Below are 25,587 nucleotides of genomic sequence, written 5' to 3'. Positions count from 1 at the left end.
TTAGTCAGACCAGTCGTTCTCATCAAACTCAGAGTCGTCATCAGAGTCGCTGTACTCTACAGCAATGAGTCTGGACAGGATTGTGGCCATGTGGTTTCCAACAGGCTCCTGCGTGGCCTCTTGCTCACGTTGCTCCTGCACCTTTTTCAGCTGAATTCCTAGAGACACGACATAGGGGTGAGAATTAAAATGTTCTGATTGCTCCAAAAGGAAAGAAAACTGAACAGGGCTACTGGACTTGGTTTTTCTAAGTTTAAGGACAAAAGGTTTTAGAAATTTGAGGGGAGAAAAGAGTGTGCGAAGCCCATTTTAAGAAGATTAGTTGTGACTAAGGTGCACATGAACACCTCAATGGAAAGTTCTAGAACTACACTGTTCCATATGCCTGACTCTAGTTTCTTCTCAATTCTTTATCATGATATGCATACCTGACAACTACAAAAATACTCCTAATATTAAAAAAAATCAAACAAGCATCCTTTGACTCCAAAAAATCATTTAATGTGTAGAGCTATCATTTGAAGGCAACAAGGTTGAAGTTTGCTAGAGACCTAAAGAAATCTCTCTATAACGAAGGCTGTGTATGTGGGGTGCTCCACTTACCCATCCAGATGGCAGCAAGGAGGTCACTTCGAGCATTACTTATCAGGGGTTGTGCAGGCTCAGGATGCTTTGCCTCAGCCACAGAGGGCCATGCATTGGGGAGGATGAAAGAGAAGGCCTGGAGCCAGGAGGGCCTGGTGGGGGAGGTGGTAGACCTGGAGGCGGTGGTTCTGTGATGAGGAGCCCAGCTGAGGGTGGATGAGGAGGAGCTGCATATGTGGAACCAGCTGATGCAGGAAAGGGGGGCAGCATGGGGATCTGGAGAGGGCTGACAAAAGCAGTTTGTGCTGAAGGAATCATGGGTGGAGGTGGAGGAGGAGGTGGTCCTGAAGGGTTGTAATACTTAATTATCTGTGCTGGGAGCATCCTAATAAAGAGATGTAACAGAGTCACCAATGTAACAATAAAGGGCCATGTCCCCGAGTTCTAGTATGCCTAATCAAACAAGTTCCCCCAGACACAATGCCCCCTACCAGCCAGACTTCAGTCACTGCAGAAAGCACATGCCCACTCTGTGGTTCTGTCATTTTACAGTCCTACATTATTCATTATGATGAATGCAAGACTTATTGAAACACACACACACACACACACACACAATCATTGAAGAGGAAAGCACCTTCTGTGAATACTAAAATAATGCAGTTGCTGCAGAAAAGCAATGGCATCCTTCATCCTTGGCATCTCAAGGGCTTAGAAACTTGTCTCCTGAGGGCTGCATGGCCAACCAGATGAGAAAAATCCTATATTCTCTAGCCCAGTTCCATGGAAGCCCTGGGACCACAGCACCCAGTAGAGTGTCAAAGGCTTTGAAAAGTTCTAAGCCAAGAAATCAGCTGATTTCTGCTTAGTCAAGGGTTTTCCTAGTCAACTGGACCACAGGCCCTCTCTGTGCCTGAAAGCAGCACTCTGGGATTCCTGGTTCCACCAGGGCACAAAAAGAATAGCCAAGTCTGTATGGTCTCCCCTTTGAGGGCTGAGAATGTACATTTAGAAAGTGACACCAGTGCTCTGCATAAAGAATATACATTACAGAAGCATATGTTCAACTGCTCTGGGTACTGACTCTGAGGGTTAAGACAAAAATAGAGCTAAAGAAACCCTATTAAAGTCAAGGAGGGAGCTTGATTTGATGAACATGTGAAAAGGAAGATCTTTTAAAAGAGGTATTAGAATTCTAACCCAGACAGAAAAGGAGAGGGCCTGGGGGAAGAACAATCTAAGGGCCCAGAGGTCAAGAAAGTTTATAGAGCCAAGTGTAAGAAGTGATGTTACAGGATTCAGTCATCTGTGATAAGCATTTTCCATAGTTCACCCAGGACCTGTAGCGAAATTTGAGAATTTGAACAGTTTCACAAAACAGCATGTCATCCTTTATCAATGCCTGATTTAAAGATCCTTTCAAACACATGTAAGTATGTATGCAAAGAGAACACATATACAGGAACACAGCTCTCAACCTGGAATTTAGCTGTAATAAGGTAGGGTCCGTAGCACACCTACTTTATTTAACATAGAGCAGGACACCACTGAAGTGTCTACATCCAATTAGTCTTGACTATATTCTGGTATCTAAAATATTGAGGTTAAAATTCTTCCACAATTCATTAAGATTCAAATGCAAAAACAAGTAGCAACTAAAGTACAAGGAATACTGATTTACCCACAATCTACTGGAGCCATTGGTGCAGAGGCCTGGGACCCCTCTGGGGCCTGGGGTGGTGGTGGTGGTGGCGGCTGCTGAGGTCTGTTTAGGGCCATGTGCCTCACCGAGGCAGAGGGGGGTCGGTACTCATGTTCAGGGGCCTGGTTTGCAGCCCCATGTTGTGGTGCATCACCGGCAGTGTAGGAAGGGGTGACCGGCTGGGGATGCAGAGAATGGTTGGGTGTAGCTGGATAAGAATAATCTGTAACATCTGATGCATGGGATCTGACATTGGAGAAAAAGGAATGAAAGAAATTTAAATTGTTTAAAAAATTTCCCTTATCAGGCAGAAGCATATATATGAATAACAACATTGCCATGGCACAGAAATAAGAAATTTATTTCTTTAACTATCAACTAGGTCTAGTCCCATGAGAGCTTCCAAGCAACAACATAATTACTATCTTAGCGGCAAGCCCCAGTGTTATATGGATTCAGATTGATTCACAGCTTTGAAGTGAATAAGTCAGACAGACCAGCAAGCAGGAACCAGCAGAGCCTCATTTTCACAGTATTTCATGTACTTCTTTTCTAAGAGACAAGACTACAAGATGAATCTCATTTCATTTAGAAACAGCATCTCAGACAGGATTTCGGTGGCAATGAAACTGACAGTATATAATTAGAAAATACAAAATGGCAGGTGAACTGGGTAAATATTAACAATAAGAACAGAAAGAGAAATGCAGAATGTAACAGAGTGAACCATGTTTTTCATAACAGAAGCAATTATTTAACCCAAAGAGAAAGAAGCAATGTAGTACACTATGGAAAGGCCTTTTTGCTTTCTTTGAACACATAGTCAAGTGTAAACTCTGAAAATGGAAATCACATATTAGTGAGAAGAGTTCAGAAAGATGCCAGGTGCTGAATGCTGTCTAAGCCCCAGAAGGTGAGGATGGACTTGCATGTATGGCAGCAGCTTGGCCACAGGCATTAGTAACAGTCACACACTCCTGGCCTGGGGTACTGGACACGTGTGAGTGGGGACTGCACATCCTCTCATGACACTGAAGCAGGGGGTGGCCTGGAACTGGGAATCCAAAGAAAGAAAATGACAAACCCTCTGGGCATCCTGTCCTCTTTCGTGCTCCCTGCCTGTTCCAGTTTCCTTGCATCACTCATAAATTCAATGCCCATTTTCCTTCTCTCCCACTCTTCTTTTCTTGTTCTGACTTTTCTCACATGTACTTGCTGGTTCCTGTTAGGATTCAGCTTGTGTTTCTCTCTCTGAAGGAAACAGGCAAACACATTGGGAATGTGAAGAAACAAGGGAAGATGATACAAGCTGAATTTCCATCTCTAGGATTTTAGACAGAAGCATCTGCTAACTGGAATTCCGTGTGACATATAAAAACTTGCTAAATCAAAAAGTCTGCCCCAGCTTTCCTTCCCTAATTGTGGTATAATAATAACCAACAACTCATTTTCCTTCCTTAATTGCAGTATGAATTCTAGATTATGGTGTGCACATGAGGATGTCTTCTGAGCTCTGCAAACTTCAAGCAAATGCATTAAAAATATTTTTAATGGGAGAGGAATCTGGCCTATATTTAGACTTAGTACATTTAAAAAACAAATACCTAAAATTCTGGGGTCATTGATGATTCATGCTAAGGAACTGTGTCAGTGACTATGTGCACCATTTTTTTAAAGTAAATAGTCACCCAGCAAAAAAAAAAACAAAAAACAAACAAACAAAAAAAAAAAATGGAGTGTAAGTTCTTCTTATGAGATGCATGGCAAGAAATTGTAAATGTTGTGGCATAATTGAAAGTGCTATTCTGGTAAAGTTGTTTTGCAATGTAGAGCCAAATGAAGCCAAGAAAAAGGGGTTAACCAGATGGACAGACATAAAAGCAGAAGAAACAAATGTTTGAAGGAGAAATGAGAGCAGAAGATTTCTACAGGGCAGAACTTCAGTGAAGAATGGCTACTGCAAGGACAGGATGAGAGGAGCAGAAGGGATTGGTCAGCTGAAGAGTGAAAGATCAGGGAACAGGGAGATGATAGTAGCCTGGAGGAATAGGAGACTAACTCAGGTGGGAAGGTGGAAGTCGGCTAGGAGCTATGATGTCAATGTGGAGGTGAGTCGGGTGGTTCTGAAGCTCTCTGATCATCAGTAACCATCTGCTGCAGAAAAGAAAACCGATGGGTGAAGACAATAAAGAAACAGGAAGAAGTCAGTCCAGCATGGTGGGAAAATCTAATAAATTTCCAGAGTTTTTAAGGTACACAGGGTCAGAGCACCAATAACAGGGCCCAGAATTGATGAGAGAAAACAAGGATGTTACACATGGAGGTGTAATGCTTCCTGAGTACACTGAAAGAAAGGAAAGAAAGCTGGTTATCAGGAGTGCAAGCATTTCATCAATGCTCATATCTTAAATTCATACTTAGAAATAAAACATGTCTGACAATGTTCAGAGAGAGGAAAAAAAACTTAAGATCAGCTTATGTGAACTAGGTTAAAGTATTTTAGTTACATTAATGGCTCATACACATCATAAAAGTTGATATTAAATTTTCTTCAATATCTTAAATACATTGATGAGGATACAACCATTAAAATGTCATGTTTCTAAATAACACTTAAGACATAAAATATCATTTTTTAAAAGTTAAAAAATGGTGATTCCAATTTTGTAAAAGAAAAAAAAAATGCACCAGGACAAAAGAAGACTAAGGAGAGACACACCAAAATGGAAACAGTGTTTTTTCTGGCTGATGGAATTATGGTTATTTATAATTTTAATATCTTTTCCATAATTTCCAGGTATAATTAGTGTATCTCATTTCATAATAAGAAAAAAGTTTAACACTCAGCAAAATAAAAATATAAAACTTTTAAAATTAATTTAAGAGATATATTCCAAGTTCAATGATGATATAACTTCTTTATCTCTTAGTAAATAATGTATACAAAAAAATGAGAGGCCATAGGAAATAGTATGAAACAAAACAAAATTCTGAAGAAACAAAATGAACAATTCTATTTGCGTTTTGAAAAATAAGAGAAATGGGACTGACGCGGGCCACCCCGCTCTCCTCGCCGCCAAGGCCTGATCCCTGAAGCGCTGGTGCGCAGCGTTGCAGAGCAGAGCAAGCCAGACGCACCAGGACTCCTGCAGGCTCAGGCGGTTTGTGTTGCGGGTGCAGGTCTACTCCCGCAAGGGACTTTGCATCCTACTGGGTGCCTGTCTGGCGGCGCCCCACATCTTGCAGTCCTCGGAGCATGCCATCGCTGGAGTCCTAAGTCTCTGCCTGTTGCGCGAGCTGGGAACAGCCGAAACAGATAGTACCTGCTGTAAAGCATCTCTGGGTGAATGAAAAAGAAAGAAGCTCATGATTTCTACACATGACCCAGGAGCACCTTGGCTGAGGATTCTGCATCTTGCCAATCTGTGAGAGTGGTTTCCCAGCAGGTGCTTGGCTTGTACAACCAGAGAACAGGATTCTTCTCTACTTTCTGGCCACTAAATGCCTCTGTGCACTCCACGTTCCAAAGGGGGAAGAAGGGCGAAGCTTCTTGGATGACAATGGATGTTCTACTGTGCAGGATGAGGGCAGAGTGTGTGACATCACCACCATAAGGTTGCCTCGTGATCGTCCTCTTCCCCCTTCCCAGCCAGCTCTCAACTTCCTGGATCCATAATGGTGTTTGGTGAGTTTTTCCATTGCCCTGGACAAGACAAGGAACTTGTCAACTTGAACTTGGGGATTTTTAAGCAGTCTGTTGACTAGAACACGCTCCTGAGGTTCCCTCACACCAGACTGGGAAAGCTGCTCACCTGCCACGCGGAGGAGGCCATCCTGGAACTGTGTGTTGATTACAGCGTGGCCGATAAAGAGTACTATTTTGACCGAAACCCCTCCTTGTTCAGATATGTCTTGAATTTTCACTATACGGGGAAGCTGCATGTCACGGAGGAGCTGTGTGTGTTCTCCTTCTGCCAGGAGATCGAGTACTGGGGCATAAACAAGCTCTTCATTGACTCCTGTTGCAGTGGTTGCTACCAGGAACGCAAGGAGGAAAACCACAAGAAGGACTGGGACCAGAAAAGCAACGACGTGAGCACCGACTCCTCGTTTGAAGAGTCCTCTTTGTTTGAGAAAGAGCTGGAGAAGTTTGACCAGCTGCGGTTCGGTCAGCTCCAGAAGAAAATCTGGATTCGAATGGAAAACCTTGGGTACTGCCTGTCTGCCAAGCTGATTGCCATCTCCTCTTTGAGCGTGGTGCTGGCCTCCATAGTGGCCATGTGTGTCCACAGCATGTCGGAGTTCCAGAATGAGGATGGGGAGGTGGACGACCCTGTGCTGGAGGGTGTGGAGATCGCCTGTATTGCTTGGTTCACTGGGGAGCTTGCCATCCAGCTGGTTGCTGCTTCCTGTCAAACGAAATTCTGGAAGAATCCTCTGAACTTAATTGACTTTGTCTTCATTATTCCTTTCTATGCCACATTGGCGGTAGACACCAAGGAAGAAGAGAACGAGGACATTGAGAACATGGCAAGGTGGTCCAGATCCTTCGCCTTATGAGGATTTTCTGAATTCTGAAGGTGGCCCCGCACTCTGTAGGACTTCGGTCTCTGGGGGCCATGCTGAGACACAGCTACCATGAAGTTCGGCTGCTGCTTCTCTTCCTGTCTGTCAGCATCTCCATCTTCTCTGTGCTTATCTACTCTGTGGAGAAAGATGACCAGCCTCACCAGCATCCCCGTCTGCTGGTGGTGGGCCACCATCAGCATGACCACCATGGGCTATGGAGACACCCATCCTGTCACCTTGGCCGGGAAGATTATTGCCAGCACATGCATCATCTGCGGCATATTGGTGGTGGCCCTTCCTATCACCATCATCTTCAGCAAGTATTCCAAGTACTACCAGAATCAAAAGGACATTGATGTGGACCAGTGCAGTGAGGACCCACTGGAGAAGTGTCATGAGCTACCTTACTTTAACACTAGGGACATTTATGCACAGCGGGTGCATGCCGTCATTACCAGTCTCTCTTCTGTGGACATCATGGTGAGCAATCCCGATTCCACAGACACTCAGAGCATCGAAGACAATGACGATGTTTATAACACTGCATCCTTGGAGAATTGCACAGCAAAATGAGCAGGGAAATGTGTGCCTGTATCTTGTGCCCCTTCCTGACATTAGGTTAACACAGCTTTATAAACCTTAATGGGCTTGTTAAATTAATTTAATTCTCAGGGCATACCTTTTAGCCATGGTTGGACATTCATTGCTGAATTCTGAAATAATAGAATTATCTTTATTTTTCTCAGTGAGGTCAATGAAATGCCTCGCTCGTTCTGAAATTTATTTTTTACAAGAGAGAGTTGTGATATGGTTTTGGAAAAAAAAAAAAACAAAGTAAATGATATTGGGTGGGAGTTTTTTTTCTGGCTTGTGCATCATCCTGTATTTGCCATTTACTCACATTGAGCTAACTGTAAATTACTGACAAGTAGACTCCTAGGTCCAGCTGATGAAGACTACATGCATGTAAGATCCACAAAATGAGACAATGCATGTAAATCCATGTTTACGTCCTAGACATGGAGATTAGGAGCCTAATAAACTTCCTAATTCAGTATGAAAAACAAATAAGAGAAATGAAGACTTATCTAAGCAACACAAATACAAAGGCAGATACTAAATAATTCAAATAATCACCAGCTTTGTGCCCAACAAAGAATAATAATCTTTGGAATAATCTCATCTCAGATGCTAGAATGATTATTAATCATTCAACTGAGGATTTTTTAAAAATTCATCATTTATCTATTTACATCTGTTAAAAAAGATTATATGTGGGGAAAAAACAAAGTATAAATTCTTCATGAATAAATAATAACAACTATATTATTTGGGAAATGAAAAATGCAAACTGACATTAATGGGAGATATTAAATTCACATATTCTTCCCTACCTCAAAGAACTAGAAGCAGAATTATAGCACCATATAACTTTTGACAGAAATAAACACATAAATATTTAAATATAGGGCTAGAAGTCAGTGAAAGCTCCAACAATTCTCTAATATTTAATAGATGCCAGCTGTAAAAGCCACATGCCTATAAACCCCGAAGACTTAGGAAGCTGAGGCAGGAGGATCTCAAGTTCAAAGCCAGACTCAGCAACTTAATGTGGGCTTAAGCAACTTCATGTCTCAAAATAAAATATATAAAAAAGGGCTGGTCTAAATAATTTGGTCCTGGGTTTAATTCCCAGGACCGAAAACAGGGGGGGGAGGGAGGGAGGGAGGGAGGGAGGGAGGGAGGGAGAGAGAGAGAGAGAGAGAGAGAGAGAGAGAGAGAGAGAGAGAAAGAGAGAGGGGGGAGAGGGAGAGGGAGGGGAAGGGGGAAGAGGAGAGAAGGGGGGCAGACCTCAATCTTTCTTCACATCCTACCAATGAAACACAGACCTACGTCAGTAGGAATATTTGCGCCACTCTATCTACCAAATAAATCTTGGCAGCAAATATTCAGTTAGCACCTTCTGCATGTTAAAGTCTGCTAAGACAAGTCACAAAGGTAAAAAAAAAAAAAGAAAAAAAGGAGACAGATAAAACACAAGATCGAGGTTACTGCTGTTTTTGATGTATGCTTGAATCACATAAGAATTCTCTATTCAAAACTTTAAATGTTGATGACTTTGAGAGTCTATGCAAATAGAAGACTACAACTTAACAAAACCAGAAGGAAGAAATTAAGTCAAAGGTTAAAATTGGCTAATCAGTTTTTATCATCTCTTCCAATGACTCTCGTTTGTGACAAATGTGACCTACTAATTCACACCTGAAAGAAACATTTGTTCTTAATCACTAAAATTTTAAAATAAACTCCACCAGAAATTTTCTCCTGAAATTAGAATATACAAAATTAGTTATCCAAGTAAGAAATCATTTTTTCTTCATCATTCTTCCAGAGGATTATCAAAATGCTCAAGAAGGTATTCCTGAGTCACAGTAATTATCACTTGCTGATCAGTTTTAGATAACAAGTTACCAAAAAAAATTCAAAATTCAAAGCCAAAAACAAAGGACTAAATAATTATTAAAGTAAAATTGAAGTCATTGGCAGTTACTCCAAATTTTGAATTAATGTTAACTACCTCTAGATTAACTGAAGAGTAAGTTTAAATCAAAGAGATTTTTTTTAAATCAGATAAAGCAACCCAATTTAAATTAATATTGCCTTAAGGTAATAATAATCAAAATATACATAAGTAAGTTTTCAGGAGAGTTTTGAAATATATTGTGGGTCATATAAACCCCAAACTGCTGGGATATTTCTAATTGTAACAAAACCAGGTAGCATACAGTGGCCCCAAGCATGGGGTAGGGGACTGTGACACACACACACCTAGTGTCTGGGGACAGGGATCCCTCGGAAGATGCTCCGTGGTGCACATTCTGAGACAACCTGTTGTTGGGTCTACACTCTTTGTCATATGCCATCATATTCCACTCCTGGCACCTGTTTCTGTCTTTTCTAACCTTTTGCACCTCACAGGTGGTGCCATCTATACGCTTTTGCTCCTGACATCCAGGAAAAGAAAGAAAGCATGCCAAGACAGAAGGGAAAGGAAAACAGCAGGTTAAATGCAGTTACAATGCATAGGAAACAAGCTTGGTGCACACACAAGAGACATTCACATTTTGATTACCCTACTGTTAAGAAAATTCTAAAGCATCATACTTGTTCCCAACAGACTCAACAGAAAGTAACTGAGACTTAGTTCTTTAATCTAAATTTTTTAAAAAAATGTTACTGTGCTACAACTGCTAGAGTTGCTTACTATGATTTTTTTTAAAGAGAGAGTGAGAGAGAGAGAGAGAGAGAGAGAGAGAGAGAGAGAGAGAGAGAGAATATTTTTAATATTTATTTTTTAGTTCTCGGCGGACACAACATCTTTGTTGGTATGTGGTGCTGAGGCTCGAACCCAGGCCGCATGCATGCCAGACGAGCGCGCTACCGCTTGAGCCACATCCCCAGCCCTATGATTTTTGGTAAAGAATGTGCACTTCACTAGACTGGTAGCCTGTTTTAAATGTACCACACACATAAAATACTGGCAATACCCTTCAGAAAAATCACTTCCCACAATTAAACAAGTTCGCTTAGATTGTTAACATGCAATTATCTTTCAAAGAAAACAATTCAGAATTTTCTATTCCCAATTCCTAAAAGATTAATATAGAATATTTAACACTGAAACTAGCTTAACACAAAACAAAATAAAAACTTACCTGCCCATAGAGTCATTCTTGCTCAATCCCTACCTGACAGCAAAATGTACTGAATAAACACTTAAGTCCTATGCAGGTCCTTCTTTAAGTGGTGAGGACAGTTACTTCTATGTATATATCTATGAGTTCCTGCTGCTTCCCTCATAAGATTATATGATCTTTAAGGACAAGAACTATGTGCTCTTACCTCCTATGCTTCCCTCTTAGGGACCTCAACATATGAGTACACACTCAATAAATACTGGCTAAATGATCAAATCCATGCTTTAAGAATGAGCTTCTAGAGCTTACTGCATTCCAGGCACTGTGCCAGGCTCGACTGACACAAATGGCAAAGAAAGAAAGAACAATAAGGGTCTCTGCTCTCAAGGAGCTTGCAGTCCAGCAAGAAAGCCTACAAGATGACACAAATAAATGTATCATTATAAAATATGATAAAATATAAATGTATGTATATTTTTAAAATGTATTTTATATAAAATGCATATTACATATACATATTTTATATTTACATACTTATAATTTTATATATACAGGTATTTATATGTTTAAATATATGTACATATATATCTAACACCTTCTAGTCTGAAAGACAGGAGGTGTCCTGCTGGGACTTAGGGATCAGATTTGCAGCATGAGTAGACATTAATACTACAGACATCATGGGCCACTGCACAGCAAAAGAGGCCACTGAGGAGGAGCGAGAGCACTGCATTAGGAGAAAAAAAAAAAAAAAAGAAGCTAAACTGAAATCTCCAAAAAACGAGAAGGCAGGGGCTGACTTCAGGAGGCATTTGAAAAGACCTCTACATTGTGGAGAACAGATTAAAAAGAAATACAGGAACATGGGTTAGAAAGCTACTAAGATGGCTGAAGTTAGATGATAGCAGGTGGCTCAAGTTAGTGAACTGGGTTATTTTTAGTGTTATTCAAGGATTCTAAGTTCAAAGCCAGCCTCAGCAACTTAGTGAGATCCTGTCTCAAAACAAAAAGTAAAAAGGGCCAGAGGTGTGGCTCAGTGGTTGAGCACCCCTGAAATCAATCCCTGGGAGGAGGATGGGGGGGGGCAAAACATTTTGGCAATGTAGTGGCATAGTATATACACATGAATTTCACAGAAGATACAGAAATGGCAAATAAGAATATGAAAAGATGTATACTATAGGTGATAGGGAATGGGCGCTCATTCAACAAAATAGTATTTGGGACTGGGGACCTGTTAGTACAAACTAGTTCTTCTGTCTTTTAAGGGTCAGGGGCAATATGATAGTATCTTTCAAATCTCAAAACTAACATTCTTTTCATTAACATCAATTTGACTTCTACAAATTTAAAGAAATACCTGCACATGGATACTGGATTACTCACTGCAGTATTTTTAAATTAAAGCAACAATTTAGAAACTGTTTATATTTGTTAATATAGTAATGAGTCAATAACTGATAGAGCATTTATATTTCAGAATACTACACAACTATTGAGAATAAAGTACATTTTTAACAATGTCAGTGGTGTGTACAAATCATGTAGCACAATTTTATGTATACAGAATACTTTTAAATGTGTATGCATGCATTTATATGTGCTTACAAGATTTGAAAAATGCACACCAAACTGTAAACAGTAGTTAGCTACTCTCAGGGAAGGGAATGCCTTTATTTACTTCAGTGCTAGTTGAGCATTTTATAGCCAGCATATATTGTCTACATATTAAAAAAACAAAGTATGTGTGTGGGGGGGTTTCAATGTTATTCCAATGAGGAACCACTGTGTTAAAAATAATTAATAACTATTACTCTTATTTTTTAAGAGATGTATGCTGAAATATTCAGGAATTAAGTGTGTTACGTTCTTCAAATGTCTTAAATTCCTACCTAAGATGCATGCAAGATGGACACATACAAACACACACACACACACACACAAGAATCAACCACAAATATTAACAACACTGGCCTACAATAAAATCCTGTTCCCTACTCCAGGATACTCTTATTTCTGCCTACCAGGTCCCTTGATTCTAAAACACACTGGCCTCATCTGCCCTCTGCCCCTCCATACTATCTATGCCTCACCCATACCCTTACTCTGCAAAGCTATCTGTCCTTTAGACCTCAGCTTGAGTAACACTTCCTTACAAAGGTCTTCCTTGACACTCCTCTGCACATAGGTTGCCACATTACTTGTCATCTCACCCACAAAACTCTGTACTTTATAATACTTGGCAGCAGTGTAACTATGTACAGATATGGTGGTCCATACTTGTAATCCCAGTAGCTGTGAAGCCCAAGGCAGGAGGATCCAAAATACAAAGCCAGACTCAGCAACTTAGTGAGACCCTTGATCAAAACAAAAAATAAAAAGGGTTGGGGATGTGGCTTGGTAGTTAAGCAGGACTGGGTTCAATCCCCGGTGTAAACAAACAAACAAACAAATAAAACAACTTCATAGTTGGCCAGGAATGGTGGTGCAGGCCTGTAATCCCAACAATCTGAGAGGCTGAGACAGGAGGATCACAAGTTCAAAGACAGCTTCAACAATTTAACAAGAATCTGTCTCAAAATAAACAATTAAAAAAAATTTTAAAAAGGGGGCTGGCGGTGTATTAATGCCCCTCTGGGTTTAATCCCTGGTACCCTCAAAAGAAAACAAAATAAAACACTTCATATTTATTTACAGAATTTTTTAGGATTTAGAAGTATCAAAAAATAGAGGAAACTTGAAATACAGAAAAAATGGATTGTTTTATTCCCAAATTTTCTAAATTAGTTTCTTCCCTCAAGTTTGTAAAAAACAAATGGAACATGACTTGGTGTCTAAAGTCCTTGGAAATAAAGGCTACCATGCTTCATTTTCTTTTTATTCCACTGTGAAGCTCTTTGGAATTGACACTGTTGAACTTCTCTCTCTGTATGAGCTACAGGCTCATGACAGCATAAGGCCAGGGATCCTCACTGTGTTGTAATCCAGGTGTGTGACAGTCTTGTTTTCTCCATCACTGCTTACCCAGAATTTAACAAAAATTATTACATAAATGAATGAATAAGGAATTTTTTATCAGAATTGTATGTTTTTGAGGAATATAAAATGAAAAAATAAATAACTAATGAAATGACAAATGATTTTGAAGACACAATAATCATACATAAAAGATGATTTTCCCTTCAAAATAAAAAGGTCACAAAATTAAATATTCTTCCCCAAAGAATCATTGAGAAGGTAAACTGCCTTTTAAAAGGACAGGAAGTTTTAAAAGAAGGTACTCTCAAAAGTCCTAGGGTTTTGCCCAGTTACTGTCAAAAAGTATAGGGATTGAGATAAACACATACTTGTTTCTTTTCCATTTATTCTTTGGTTGAATACCTTGAAGAACTTCAGGAGTTCTTTCAAAATTCCAATTAAATCTTTCTAAGCCATGAACAAAATTTACTGAAATTGAGTATTCAAATAATTCACAGCTTTTGAATCTTTTTCCAGAGTCCAGTTTCTTTCCTTTCCTCCTTTTCCCCCTGCTCTCTCTCTGTTCTTTTGTAGTACTAGGGCTGGTACCCAAGACATCCACATGCTAGGCAAGCACTCTACCACTGAACTACATCCTCAGCAACATATCTTCTCTTTTTAAAATTCTGTTTTAATACTTCAATCTTCTTTCTCCAACTGAACAAATATACCTAAATGCGCCAAAACCTAAAGGCCAATCCACAGAATGCTAAATGTTTCTCCTAAATAATGCACTGTAATATTTGTCAACAAAACTGGGTGGTCACTTTTTTTAATTGATTTAAAAAAAAATAAATGACAGTGAAATACTTTACAATTCTTATTATACATCACTTTTAAACACAGGTTACACATAAAAAATATTAGCAAAATCTTGTCCTCAAAGAAGTACTCTTATAGGTGGCTTAGTCTGAGTTCTGGCCCCAGAGGGGTAATTTTCAAAGCAGAAGTTCCTTAACTTGAACAAGCAGAATTATGCTTGCATGACTGCCTATAAGGCAGGTGTTTCTCAACATTCTGACTTGCAATTATCTTGCCTATGGCTACCCACAAACAGAAGCTCATTTTCAGTAAATACCATCCCTGAACCCAGATTGCACAGGCTTCCCAATCCACTATGCACATTTCACCAAGGTGTCAATTATGGCACCAAAAAAGTTAAATAGACAGAAGTACATCCTTGTATCTGATATGGAAAGCTGATTGCTTTATGAAAAATTGAGGGATCAGAAGAGAGAAGCTATAAAACATGATTACCAAGAAAATTGAAATTTCAATCACTACTATTATTAAAGCAAAGCCAGTGCTGGAGAATAAATCAGTAGTTATTGAAAAATAGTATGACTGTGTTACATTGAATTGTCAGGATCTTCTTTACCCTCTATAAAAACCTTGAGTACTAAATCAAACAACTCAACCATTTAAATAAAGCACTTAGTGATTTACTTACTTCTAAACAAGAATACCAAATCCACAGTGATATGCAGCATTCCCACAGTGGGGTTACTTACCTTTTGACACCGTTTCTCTTTCCTTTTGTCTTCTGTATCCTGTAGCATTTTTTTCCATAGGCCAAAGAAATAGGAAGGATCAGTATAGAACTTCAGCCCATCCTTCTTATCATCTCTATGAATCAATGTATTAAAAGTAAGGGGGAACAGATTGTTAGATACTTTCATATGCATGTTAATGTGAATTTAATTTTAACTCATGGCATTGTAACATTTGCAGAGGACATCTTAATGTGAATTTAATTTTAACTCATGGCATTGTAATATTTGAAGAGGATATCTTAACTATCATATACATTATTAATTCTCTAAATTTCCTTTTGAAAAAATGTGGAAAAATGTACAAACAGCAACATGTTCCAGAATAACAAAAATATTCTTGCACATTCAGAATTAAGAATAGAAAATTGCTCTGTAAAAATCACAATGAAGCTCATGAATACTGAGTGTTTATATTTCAGGAAATATTTTGTTTATTCCAACAGGGAGGTATACACAGGGATGAATGGACTCTTATACAGATACATTTACTTCTACTCTGAGCTTCAATATTATTAGAATAAAAACTATAAAGTGCTGTCTCTTTTTCTCAACCAGGTTGCCCAATATCTGTAAATTCAATCAGCAAAGAAAATTTTCATGGGATATAATTGTAACTAGGAAAAAAAGCTATAAACTATATATTTTCAAAGCAAGTTCATCAACTTGTGGTCATTTTAGTGTCAAGTACTTCTTCAAATACTGTGGTCTTAGGAATATTTCAAAGACCTCATAAAAATTACTCACTTATCATGCAACCAAGAACAATGTAGCCAATATGAATCCAAAGTGTAATATAAATCAATAGGAATGTTCAAAAAAATCATGATGCAAAGTAAACTCTCTATAACACTAACGTTTTTAAAAAGCATGTGGCCTGTAGACTTCCCAAGAGGAAGCAGTACATTCATACTTCATACTAATATTTCAGTAAGTCATTTAAGGTACTGAGATGCAAAATCAGTTAAATTAGTATAGACAGGAAAGAGCTTATGCCCAAGAAAAGAAAGCTAACACAGGAAGAAAAAAGGGAAAAGATCTATCCTTAAAGTTCCTGCTATGTCATCTCTTGCAGGCTTCTCACTATAAAATGCTAAGGCCCATATTCTTACCATGGCTATTCTAGTCACTGTGTCTGAAGATCACTAACAAACCAGTACAACTCTTTCTATATATACTTTAACCTTGGATTATTTAACACCCTTCCTTTCTTCTAGTTTCCCAATTTGTAAGCAGCTTGCATGATAGAGATTTTATTAGTAACATAATTGTGAAAAAGCAAATTTGGTTCCCTAAGACACTAAGGCCTTGAGTATAGAATTACAGGAAAACTGAGGAACTTGCTGAAAAGTTAAAAGATGTCTAAAATGCATATTCTTGCTTTTAAAAATGCAGTTAATACTCTAATGAAGATAGAAGCTCAATGAAGTAAACAAATGCCAATCCTGACTTAAGACTAAAAGCAGATATGTCTAATGTTTATCATCATCTAACCACATTTCATCATGTCACAGTGATACATTTAAGTTCAAATGCGTAATTTTATGTTTTATGTATCTCAATTACGAATGAAAAGTAGATTTGGGCTGCCACTGCTAATCTTAAAACACATTCTTAAAAAACCAAAGACATGCTTTATTTTCCAAAAGACTGAATATGTACACATTATGTATTTTATGTACATTATAATAATATATAAAATCATTTTATGCAATTAAAATTTAAATCACTACAAATATTTAATAATGATCTTGATTAGTCAAATACATGTGGTTCATTGGATATTCTGGATTATTTTCTTTAACACAGAATTTTTAGTGAGCTTCCTTAATAATATCAGGTAGGAGAATTCTAATAAGCAAGCCCTCACACTACAGTGTTTATAGTGGGGCTGCCAGTGCTAAATAAAACTGAAATTGTCCTGGAAAAACATTTATCAAATGAAAGCAGTCACAAGGGGCTGGGGTTATAGCTCAGTGGAAGAGGACTTGCCTGGTATGTGTGAGGCACTGGGTTTGATACTTAGCACCACATAAAAATAAACAAATAAAGGCATTCTGCCCATCTTAACTACAAAAAAAATATTTAAAAAATGAAAGCAGTCACAAAAATACTAGCTGTGATGGTTTAGATTACAGGTGTCCCCCAAAAGATCATGTGTGAAACAATGCAAGAATGTTTAGGGTTATGGGAGACATAACCTAATCGTGGATTAATCCATTGGAATGGATTAACTAGACAGTAACTGTAGGCAAGTAGGTGACTGGAAGACCTAGGTCACTGGGAGTGTACCTTTGGGGTTTATATTTTGTCCCTGGTGAGTACAGTTCTCTCTCTTTCCTGGTTTCCATGTCCCTTCACCATGTTGTTATGCCATGATATTCTGCTTCATCTTGGGCCCAGAGCTATGCAGTTGACTGACCATGGATTAAAAATCAGAAATCATGAGCCAAAGTAAACATTTCCTCCACTTAAGTTTTTTCTGTCCAGTCTTTTGGTCACAGGAATGCAAAAGTTGACCAATACACCAGGATTACCATGCTTTTATTCATATGTATCATATATTTTAAAAATTTGTGCCCTATAACCTCCAGCAAGCATACTTGTTCCATTTTTATACAAACTTCTTAGGGGGGAATCCTGCTCATCTCCCATCAGTTTATAGGGAGCTCTTACATTTGTTTTGAGAGAATCTTTTCTGTCCATGCAGGAAAAAAGCGACTCAGTTTCAACTGCCCTATCCTGATAGAGCTGTGATAAAAGGTATCTCCAAGCCTTGTTGATCCCAGAAAGGATGGAAAACGAGACTGGGGAAACTCTAAGCTCTCCCTGAGGAGGGCCCTGCAGGCAGGAATGTCAAGGCAGTGACACATACAAAGAACACACAGTATTCTCCAAGGCCCTGTGGGAGCATCATCTGGCAGCACTGACTCTAGGACCACTGATTTCCACAATCTGTGCTGGGCAGAGGTGAAATAAGTGGCCTCCAAAGAGGAGAGTGTTGTAGTTTGAATCCAGAATGTCCCCCAGTGTCTTGTGTTTCCAATATAGCAGTATTCAGAGGTGGGGTTTTTGAGAAGTTACTGGATCATGAGGGGTCTGACCACATAGGTGGACTAATCCACTGATGGTTAAATGAACTTTTGGGAGGTGGTACCTAGTTGGAGGAAGCAGGTCATTGTGGGTGTGCCCTAAAAGGTTTTATCTTCCCCCCAGTCCCTTCCTTTCTCTCTTTTCTTCCTGGTATCCATGAACTGAGCAGCATTCCTCTGCCATGCCCATCCACCACAATCCTCTGCCTCACTTCAGGTCCAAGGAAATGGAAGGCTGATCATGGACTCAAACCTCTGAAACCATGAGCCGAAATAAGTCTTTCCTCCTCTAGCTTGTTCTTATCAAGTATTTTGGTCACTACAATAAAAAGCTAATACAGGGAACAAAGATGGAGGACAGAGGAAGAAGCCTTTAAAATTTTTCTGTCCTTTTTCTTAGAAATTTGGTTCTTACAATGTATCTTACCATTTTAACAATAATGGAAAGTTAATTTTGTGACTCTATTTTCACCCTTAAAAACCCCTAACACTGTAGAATACATTTTTCTGAATTAATAATAAATGTCTCTGCAGTGATAAAGCACTGAGACAGTTATTTTGCTGCATTATAAATAAACTGTGCTGCTGCTTTTGAAGTGGCTTTGAACATAAGTAACAACAAGATAATCACACATAAAGCCATTATGTAAAATGCCCACTTCCACTTAAAAGATCCAAGTCTAAGAGTTAAAATCAGAGTTCAAACTTCTTCTGGTAAGTGATATGTATCCTGAAATACCAGAACTTTAGTAATCCAGTGCCAGGGACTAATTTCAAGAGTATTATTGTTTTGAAAGTTTGAAAGAATTATTTTAACCCAAATGAGCTATCCAGGGTATATCCAGTACATAGTGTGTTTCCAACACTAACTCTCCATCCACAATGACTAAAAACACTTTGAGGATGTGGGAAGCCATACCTGTAAGGTGTCAGGATGTTCAGAGGTGGAGGTTTATCACTCCGGTTGTAAATGTCAGCAACAGGATTAGGAATGCTGTTCTCTGAAACCACCTGCTGATCTTGAACTGTAGAACTTTTGAAAGCTTTTTTCATGTTGATGTCCTGTAGTGACACTGTTTAGAGAAAAGTCCCCCAAATTAAATTATATATGAATATATATATATATATATATATATATATAAATTATATATAATTTTTAACCATTAAGAATAAGTATCAATTGACCCAATATAGTAAACATCTCCTGTAATGACCAAATGATGGTTTTTTAAATTGTTCATTTAAAACCATGCTTAAAGAAAATTACCATCCCTCCTTGCTTAGAGGTAACAGTTTTCTCTAAAATATGGTAAAATTATGACTTTTCTTCCTCTGTAGAGATCAAATTTTTCATTGAACCTACGTAATAGAGCTTCAGATTTTTTAAACAGTCCTTCTCAGAAACCACATGGGAATATAGTTATGAGTATAAAAAGGCATGTGAATACATAGATTTTGGCATCCTAGGGGAAAAACCTCAGTTAATAGTAGTTTAAGTATAATACCTTATACTTGTGCAAAAATCGCACAAGTGTAAATAACACATTAAGATTTTACAACACTGACATTAAGGAAAGACAACAAAAGTTTCTTAACATAAAGTCCTAGAAATTGAGTTGCTTGACTTATGAAACAAAACTATACAAAGGAGCGAAAATATCAGTGCTAGATATATTTCTTTCTTGTGTCTGTACAGCATTTACATTTTCATTTGTTCACTCATCTGACTTTGATATAAACTTTTTGTGGAGAGTACACTGATCCTATTAACCCACCAGCTTAGCCACCGAAACTAATTCAGGTTGTTATGTGACACTTAAAACATCTTCCAGCCTTCACCCCCCAAGGAATATAAAAAGGTGAGCTATATTTCCTATATTTCAGTCAAATATCTCTTCCATTCTTATATCCATATGAAGGAAAATAATAAGATTAAAATCTTAATTGAAAAGGGATTGTAAAGATATGACACATACTATAAAATGTCATAAAATTTCACCTAGAGATTAACCTTTTTCAGCATAAAGTTTATCAAAATCATTTCAATTCAAAAAGCCAACATAAAAACCTAATAAATTTGAATATTAAAAATCACATGTGCTGGGCTTGAGCTCAGTGGTAGAATACTGCCTGGCATGTGTTAGGCACTGGGTTCAATCCTCAGCACCACATAAAGATTAATAAATGAAATAAAAAAAGGTATTGTGTCCGTCTAAAGCAACATTTTTTTAAAAAAAAAAGAATCACCTGTGCTATCAATTTTAAAACTGAATACTAGATTTAAGATGTTATGAATTCCTTATCTCAACTGACAAAATTGCCATTTAATTTTTTATTTTTAGTTTTTAAAAATATTTTTATTAATTGTTGATAGACCTTCATTTTATTTACTTATTTATGATCTTTGTCACCTGTCACCAGGTTTTTGCAGTATGGTTAAATTCTTTTTCCCATTAAAGGGTCCTTCCCCTTCTTCTCAAATGATCTGACCATTTATTGAAAAATTTTATTGGGATCTTGGGAAGGAAAGAATACAATGCTCAGGTGCTGAATTGGTTATTTTGAATTGCATATTTTTTTCTTTTTTGATGTTTGTTCCTGATTAATTTGATGACAACTAAAGAATAGCAGTATTTATATCCTGACGTGAGTTCCACTGAGTTATTGCTGAAAAAAAAAAGTTGTTTTGCTTTATGTTTTGCAGGTTCTCCATGTAGTAGACCTAACCTAGCATGATTTTGATGATTCCTGGCCCCTGGAGATCATGAATTGTATCATTCCCTCCTCTTGACTGTGGGAAGGAGCTCTCATTTATTTCTGACTATAAAAATATGACAAGGGTGTGGAATGTCACTTCCATGATAGGTCACAGAAAGTGGAAAAGTCACTTCTGTGATTCTCTACATTATGTTAGACTCTGGATTTAAGGCCACAGGAAAAACTTTGCTTCTAAGAAGTAAGTGCATGTGGAAACTAAGGAAGGTCAGGGCCTCAACTCTCTAGATGCTGCAGAGAATTGGATCTTGCCAAAAAATGACTGTTGCTTGAAAGAAAACCCCCAATGCCAGGTAAGAATGTGGTCTGATCAGCACTTTGACCAAGAATTTGTTAGCAGTGCATGCAACTCACACAGGTCCAGACTCCTGACTCACAAAATCCCTGGAATGACACACATATTGTTCTAAGCCTCTAAGTACATAGTAAATAGTTTCAGAGCACTATAAAATTATATAACTCATAATTACTACTCTAACAAATTATCCACAAGACACAATGAAAACTACTTCAGTTACCAGGGTCTGGAGCTATTCCCATTCTCAGGACTGCCCAGTCTTTTACCTTGACATCTTCCTGTCTAAAAAGAAAAGTATTGAAGTTGTAATAGACATCTTTACAACTGGGAAATAAAGCTTAGAAGTACGTTGAAAAGAATTACTGTATTATGTATCACCAGATTTTATTTTACACCTGAGGTGTATTTATACAGACTTGCTTCCCCAAGCTTATAGAAGTGCTTTTCTTTCTAACATTAATACCTATCTATAATGACAAATGTTAATTATTAGTAATCACTCATTAGAATTTTGAGTCCAGCAGAGCAGGATTTCATCTGATATGTTCACCCACTCTGCTTTCCAGTGCCTCAGAAAGTGACTTGCACATAACAGAGACTCAAAAACATAATTAATGACTGCTGAATATTTTTTTTATCAGGAATTAAGCAAAGCAGGTGAAGTCATTTTATAAATCAGGTTATAAAATGAAGGGTCCATCCAACTACTTTTGCTCCTGTAAAGTCATTTTCATTTCTTCCTATGCAGCATCAGAAGGAAAAGAGAAAGATGAGGGAGACTGTTATGGTTTGTACACGAGATATGCCCCAAAAGTTTACCTGTGAATTAAAGCAAGAATGTCCAGAGGTGAAATCATTAGATCATGAGAACTGTAACAGGATCCGTGGATTAACCCACTCAAATGGATTAACTGGCTGGTAATTATAGGCAAATAGGTTATGGCTGGAGGGGGTGGTTCACTGATACAGTGCCTTTGGGGTCCATATTTTGTCCTCAGTGAGCAGAGCTCTCTCTGATTCTTGGTTGCCATGTCCTGAAGTGCTTTCCTCAGTCATGCCCTTCTGCCTTGGTGTTCTCCCTCACCTCAGGCCCAGAGCCATGGAGTCAGCTGAGGTTGGACTGAACCTCTGAAACCATGGGCCAAAATAAACTTTTCCTAAATTGTCAAAGATGTCAATTCAGCAACACCAGTAAAGAAAACAGACTTGCATGAAGAGACAGTATTTCCCCAGCATGGCTGATGTGGATATAAGGAGAGGCAAAAGGAAGAGGAAGCTCCTCAGCAGCCCTGCGATGGACACTGCTGTCTCTGCAGCTAAGCCACCTTTCCATGCTCAGTGCAGCTTGACCAGCCCTCTCCTCCTTGTGCCCTGGAGACCTGTTCTAAAATGCTGGGATTTCTGTGAACAGGTCACCTTTTACACCCACTCCTGCTCCAGAAATTGTCTGGAGATTCAGGTGTTAGGATGAAGCAGGGGAGATAACATAATGGGGAAACAATGATGGTCTCTGTGTTCTTGGCACTTTACTTCCATGACCATTTAGTCCCATCAAGTGTGGCCACAAACATTGAATGGTCAGCAGAGGCATGAACTCTTCCCATTTAGATACCCCACAGCTCTCCATTCTCACCCTCTGACCCTTGGAATACTACCATCAATATGTGTGTCCCAAGCTTTTGGGGAGTGAATTGAGGCTAAATGTGACCCTCTCTGGAGATGAGATTGTCATAATTTATCTCATATTATATATGATTGCACTTCACTTTTTTCTCCTTAAAATTACACATGATTGAAAACCTTTTGGTTATGAAGTCCACTGTAAGGCCTCCAGAAGAAAAATGAAGAAAGACAGATAAATGCATGGATAATCAAATGCTTGAATCTGTCCCTTGTCCTTTCATGCATACAAAGTCATCATGCTTAGAGCTATGTGAAACTACCAATTTTCACCATTTACACTTTTACTTGAAAGCCAGGCTCTTGACAAAATTACAAAATTTAATCCCAGGCCTAATGTTTCCATTGATGGAGAGATTGAATAATGAATAAAATTATGTGCTTTTTTGAACTTTCACTAACATCACTTTTTGTACACCCTACCATAGCTCCTGAATGTTTGTGGCAATAAATTATCTGACACAGAATTATGTTTCAAATGCAATTAACATAGCACTACTAATGGACTTTAACTCCTCACTTTAAAGTAAATAAACATTCCTAGATTTATTCATATTTTCACCAGCTTTTTCATGTGTAGTACTTCATGTGTCCTTTGTCTCTGTGTACAGTTCTTCTTTTTTCCTTTTTTCTTTCTCTATAATGTTAAAGAGGGAATGAGTCTCTTTCTCAACACACATTTATATAATCTGATGAATTTGGATGCATTTGCTAGTCTTCCTTTGGGATTGAATGTGAAACATGCCTGGGGTTAGAGGGACCAGGTCAAGACACACACACCCCATGCAGTTCCTTGAGCATTCTGCTTCATAAAGATTTGGCTTCTCACAGAGGCCCTACTGTATTGAATGACATGTTTCTTTTGGTGGGTCACAGCAGGTACTTTTCGTGGTGTTGGTGGAGAAAGTGCAATGAGCCATTCGTGGTTAAAATCTGGGGGTAACTTTGAGTATTTCATTCACCTCTCTGGGTATTTAATGTATATTCTATTAGTTAAAGAATCCAACCTCAATACTTTCCTTGACATATCAATTGTTGTTGTTGTTCTCCTCTGCTACCTCTTTGGCTCTGTTAGGTTTTATTCATTCTATTAAATTTTCTCTTGGGTTTTATGGTTTCACTTTTTTCCCTAACGATTCCAACAGCAACTAATACAAAACAGAGATGCAAATCATAGTTACTGACTATGATGAATATATTTAAATTATCAACTAACCAAAGCTATTGAAGTAATAATAATCCAGTTAAGAATACACCACCACATTTTTGCTATATTGAAAGCAATTCTCCCCCAACCATAGTCATTATTTAAAAAATCAACTCAAGCCATAGAATCAATCACTCATAGCTCTGTCATGGAAATAAAGTGGCATATTGTGAGATAATGCTTTATCAACCTCAGTATTATAAAAGCATACTTGTACTTAATCCTCATAAGAAACCAACTGATTTCACTGAGTCATTAGGCAAAGCTATACATACCCATCTTCAATGTGTTTATTATTATTGAAATCTTTGCTGTTAGCCATCATTAATGATAAAATGTTGAGAAAAATACTTTCTTTTCTTAAAAAAACTGTTAAAGAACAAGTGTTCATAGCTGATAATGTGGTTTTGCAGTCTGAGCATGGTGAAGTACTTATGGGAGTACTACTACTATAGTAAAATAAAAGCAAATTAATGGTACCAACATGATTAAACATGCTTTTTAAGAAAGAATGATAAATTTGTAAAGACAGTATGAAGTCATTGGACTTCTGAAATATGGAAATCCACTTGTAAACTACAGAATTCTAAATGCTGTGCTTCTTTGAGTTCTTTTTTTAAATTTTTTTATTGTTGGTTGTTCAAAACATTACATAGTTCTTGATATATCATATTTCACACTTTGATTCAAGTAGGTTATGAACTCCCATTTTTACCCTGTATATAGATTGCAGAATCACATCAGTTACATTTCCATTAATTTACATATTGCCATACTCCTGTCTGTTGTATTCTGCTGCCTTTCCTATCCTCTACTATCCCCCTCCCCTCCCCTCCCCTCCCCTCCCCTCTTCTCCCTCTACCCCCTCTACTGTAATTCATTTCTCCCCCTTGTATTATTTTTCCCTTTCTCCTCACTTCATCTTGTATGTGATTTTGTATAACCCTGAGGGTCTCCTTCCATTTCCATGCAATTTCCCTTCTCTCTCCCTTTCCCTTCCACTTCTCATCCCTCTTTAATGTTAATATTCTTCTCATGCTCTTCGTCCCTACTCTGTTCTTAGTTACTCTCCTTATATCAAAGAAGACATTTGGCATTTGTTTTTTAGGGATTGGCTGGCTTCAGTTAGCATAATCTGATGTAATGCCATCCATTTCTCTCCAAATTGTATGATTTTGTCATTTTTTAATGCAGAGTAATACTCCATTGTGTATAAATGCCACATTTTTTTTTTATCCATTTGTTTATTGAAGGGCATCTAGGTTGGTTCCACAGTCTTGCTATTGTGAATTGTGCTGCTATGAACATTGATGGAGCAGTGTCCCTGTAGCATGCTTTTTTTAGGTCTTTAGGGAATAGACCAAGAAGGGGAATAGCTGGGTCAAATGGTGGTTCCATTCCCAGCTTTCCAAG

At 38.2% G+C, this 25,587-nt stretch overlaps 1 protein-coding gene and 1 pseudogene across 1 annotated transcript; one reads left to right on the top strand and one right to left on the bottom strand.

Annotated features, from left to right (window-relative positions):
* On the bottom strand, positions 1-24,496 carry LOC113177501 (actin-binding protein WASF3-like). The gene is given in 9 exon segments (XM_077795488.1): positions 1-158; positions 604-687; positions 690-970; positions 2,267-2,533; positions 9,686-9,861; positions 15,084-15,198; positions 19,134-19,287; positions 21,508-21,569; positions 24,450-24,496. Coding segments are annotated over 9 exon segments (1,344 nt in total).
* Positions 5,963-7,429, top strand: LOC144250405 (delayed-rectifier potassium channel regulatory subunit KCNS3-like; annotated as a pseudogene).
* Positions 24,497-25,587: the final 1,091 nt, after the last annotated feature.

This window comes from Urocitellus parryii, chromosome 2 (assembly GCF_045843805.1).
Source record: "Urocitellus parryii isolate mUroPar1 chromosome 2, mUroPar1.hap1, whole genome shotgun sequence".
In the NCBI taxonomy this organism is placed as follows: Eukaryota; Metazoa; Chordata; class Mammalia; order Rodentia; family Sciuridae; genus Urocitellus; species Urocitellus parryii.
The sequence above is the reverse complement of the archived record's forward strand: the minus strand, read 5'-3'. Positions and strand labels throughout refer to the sequence as shown.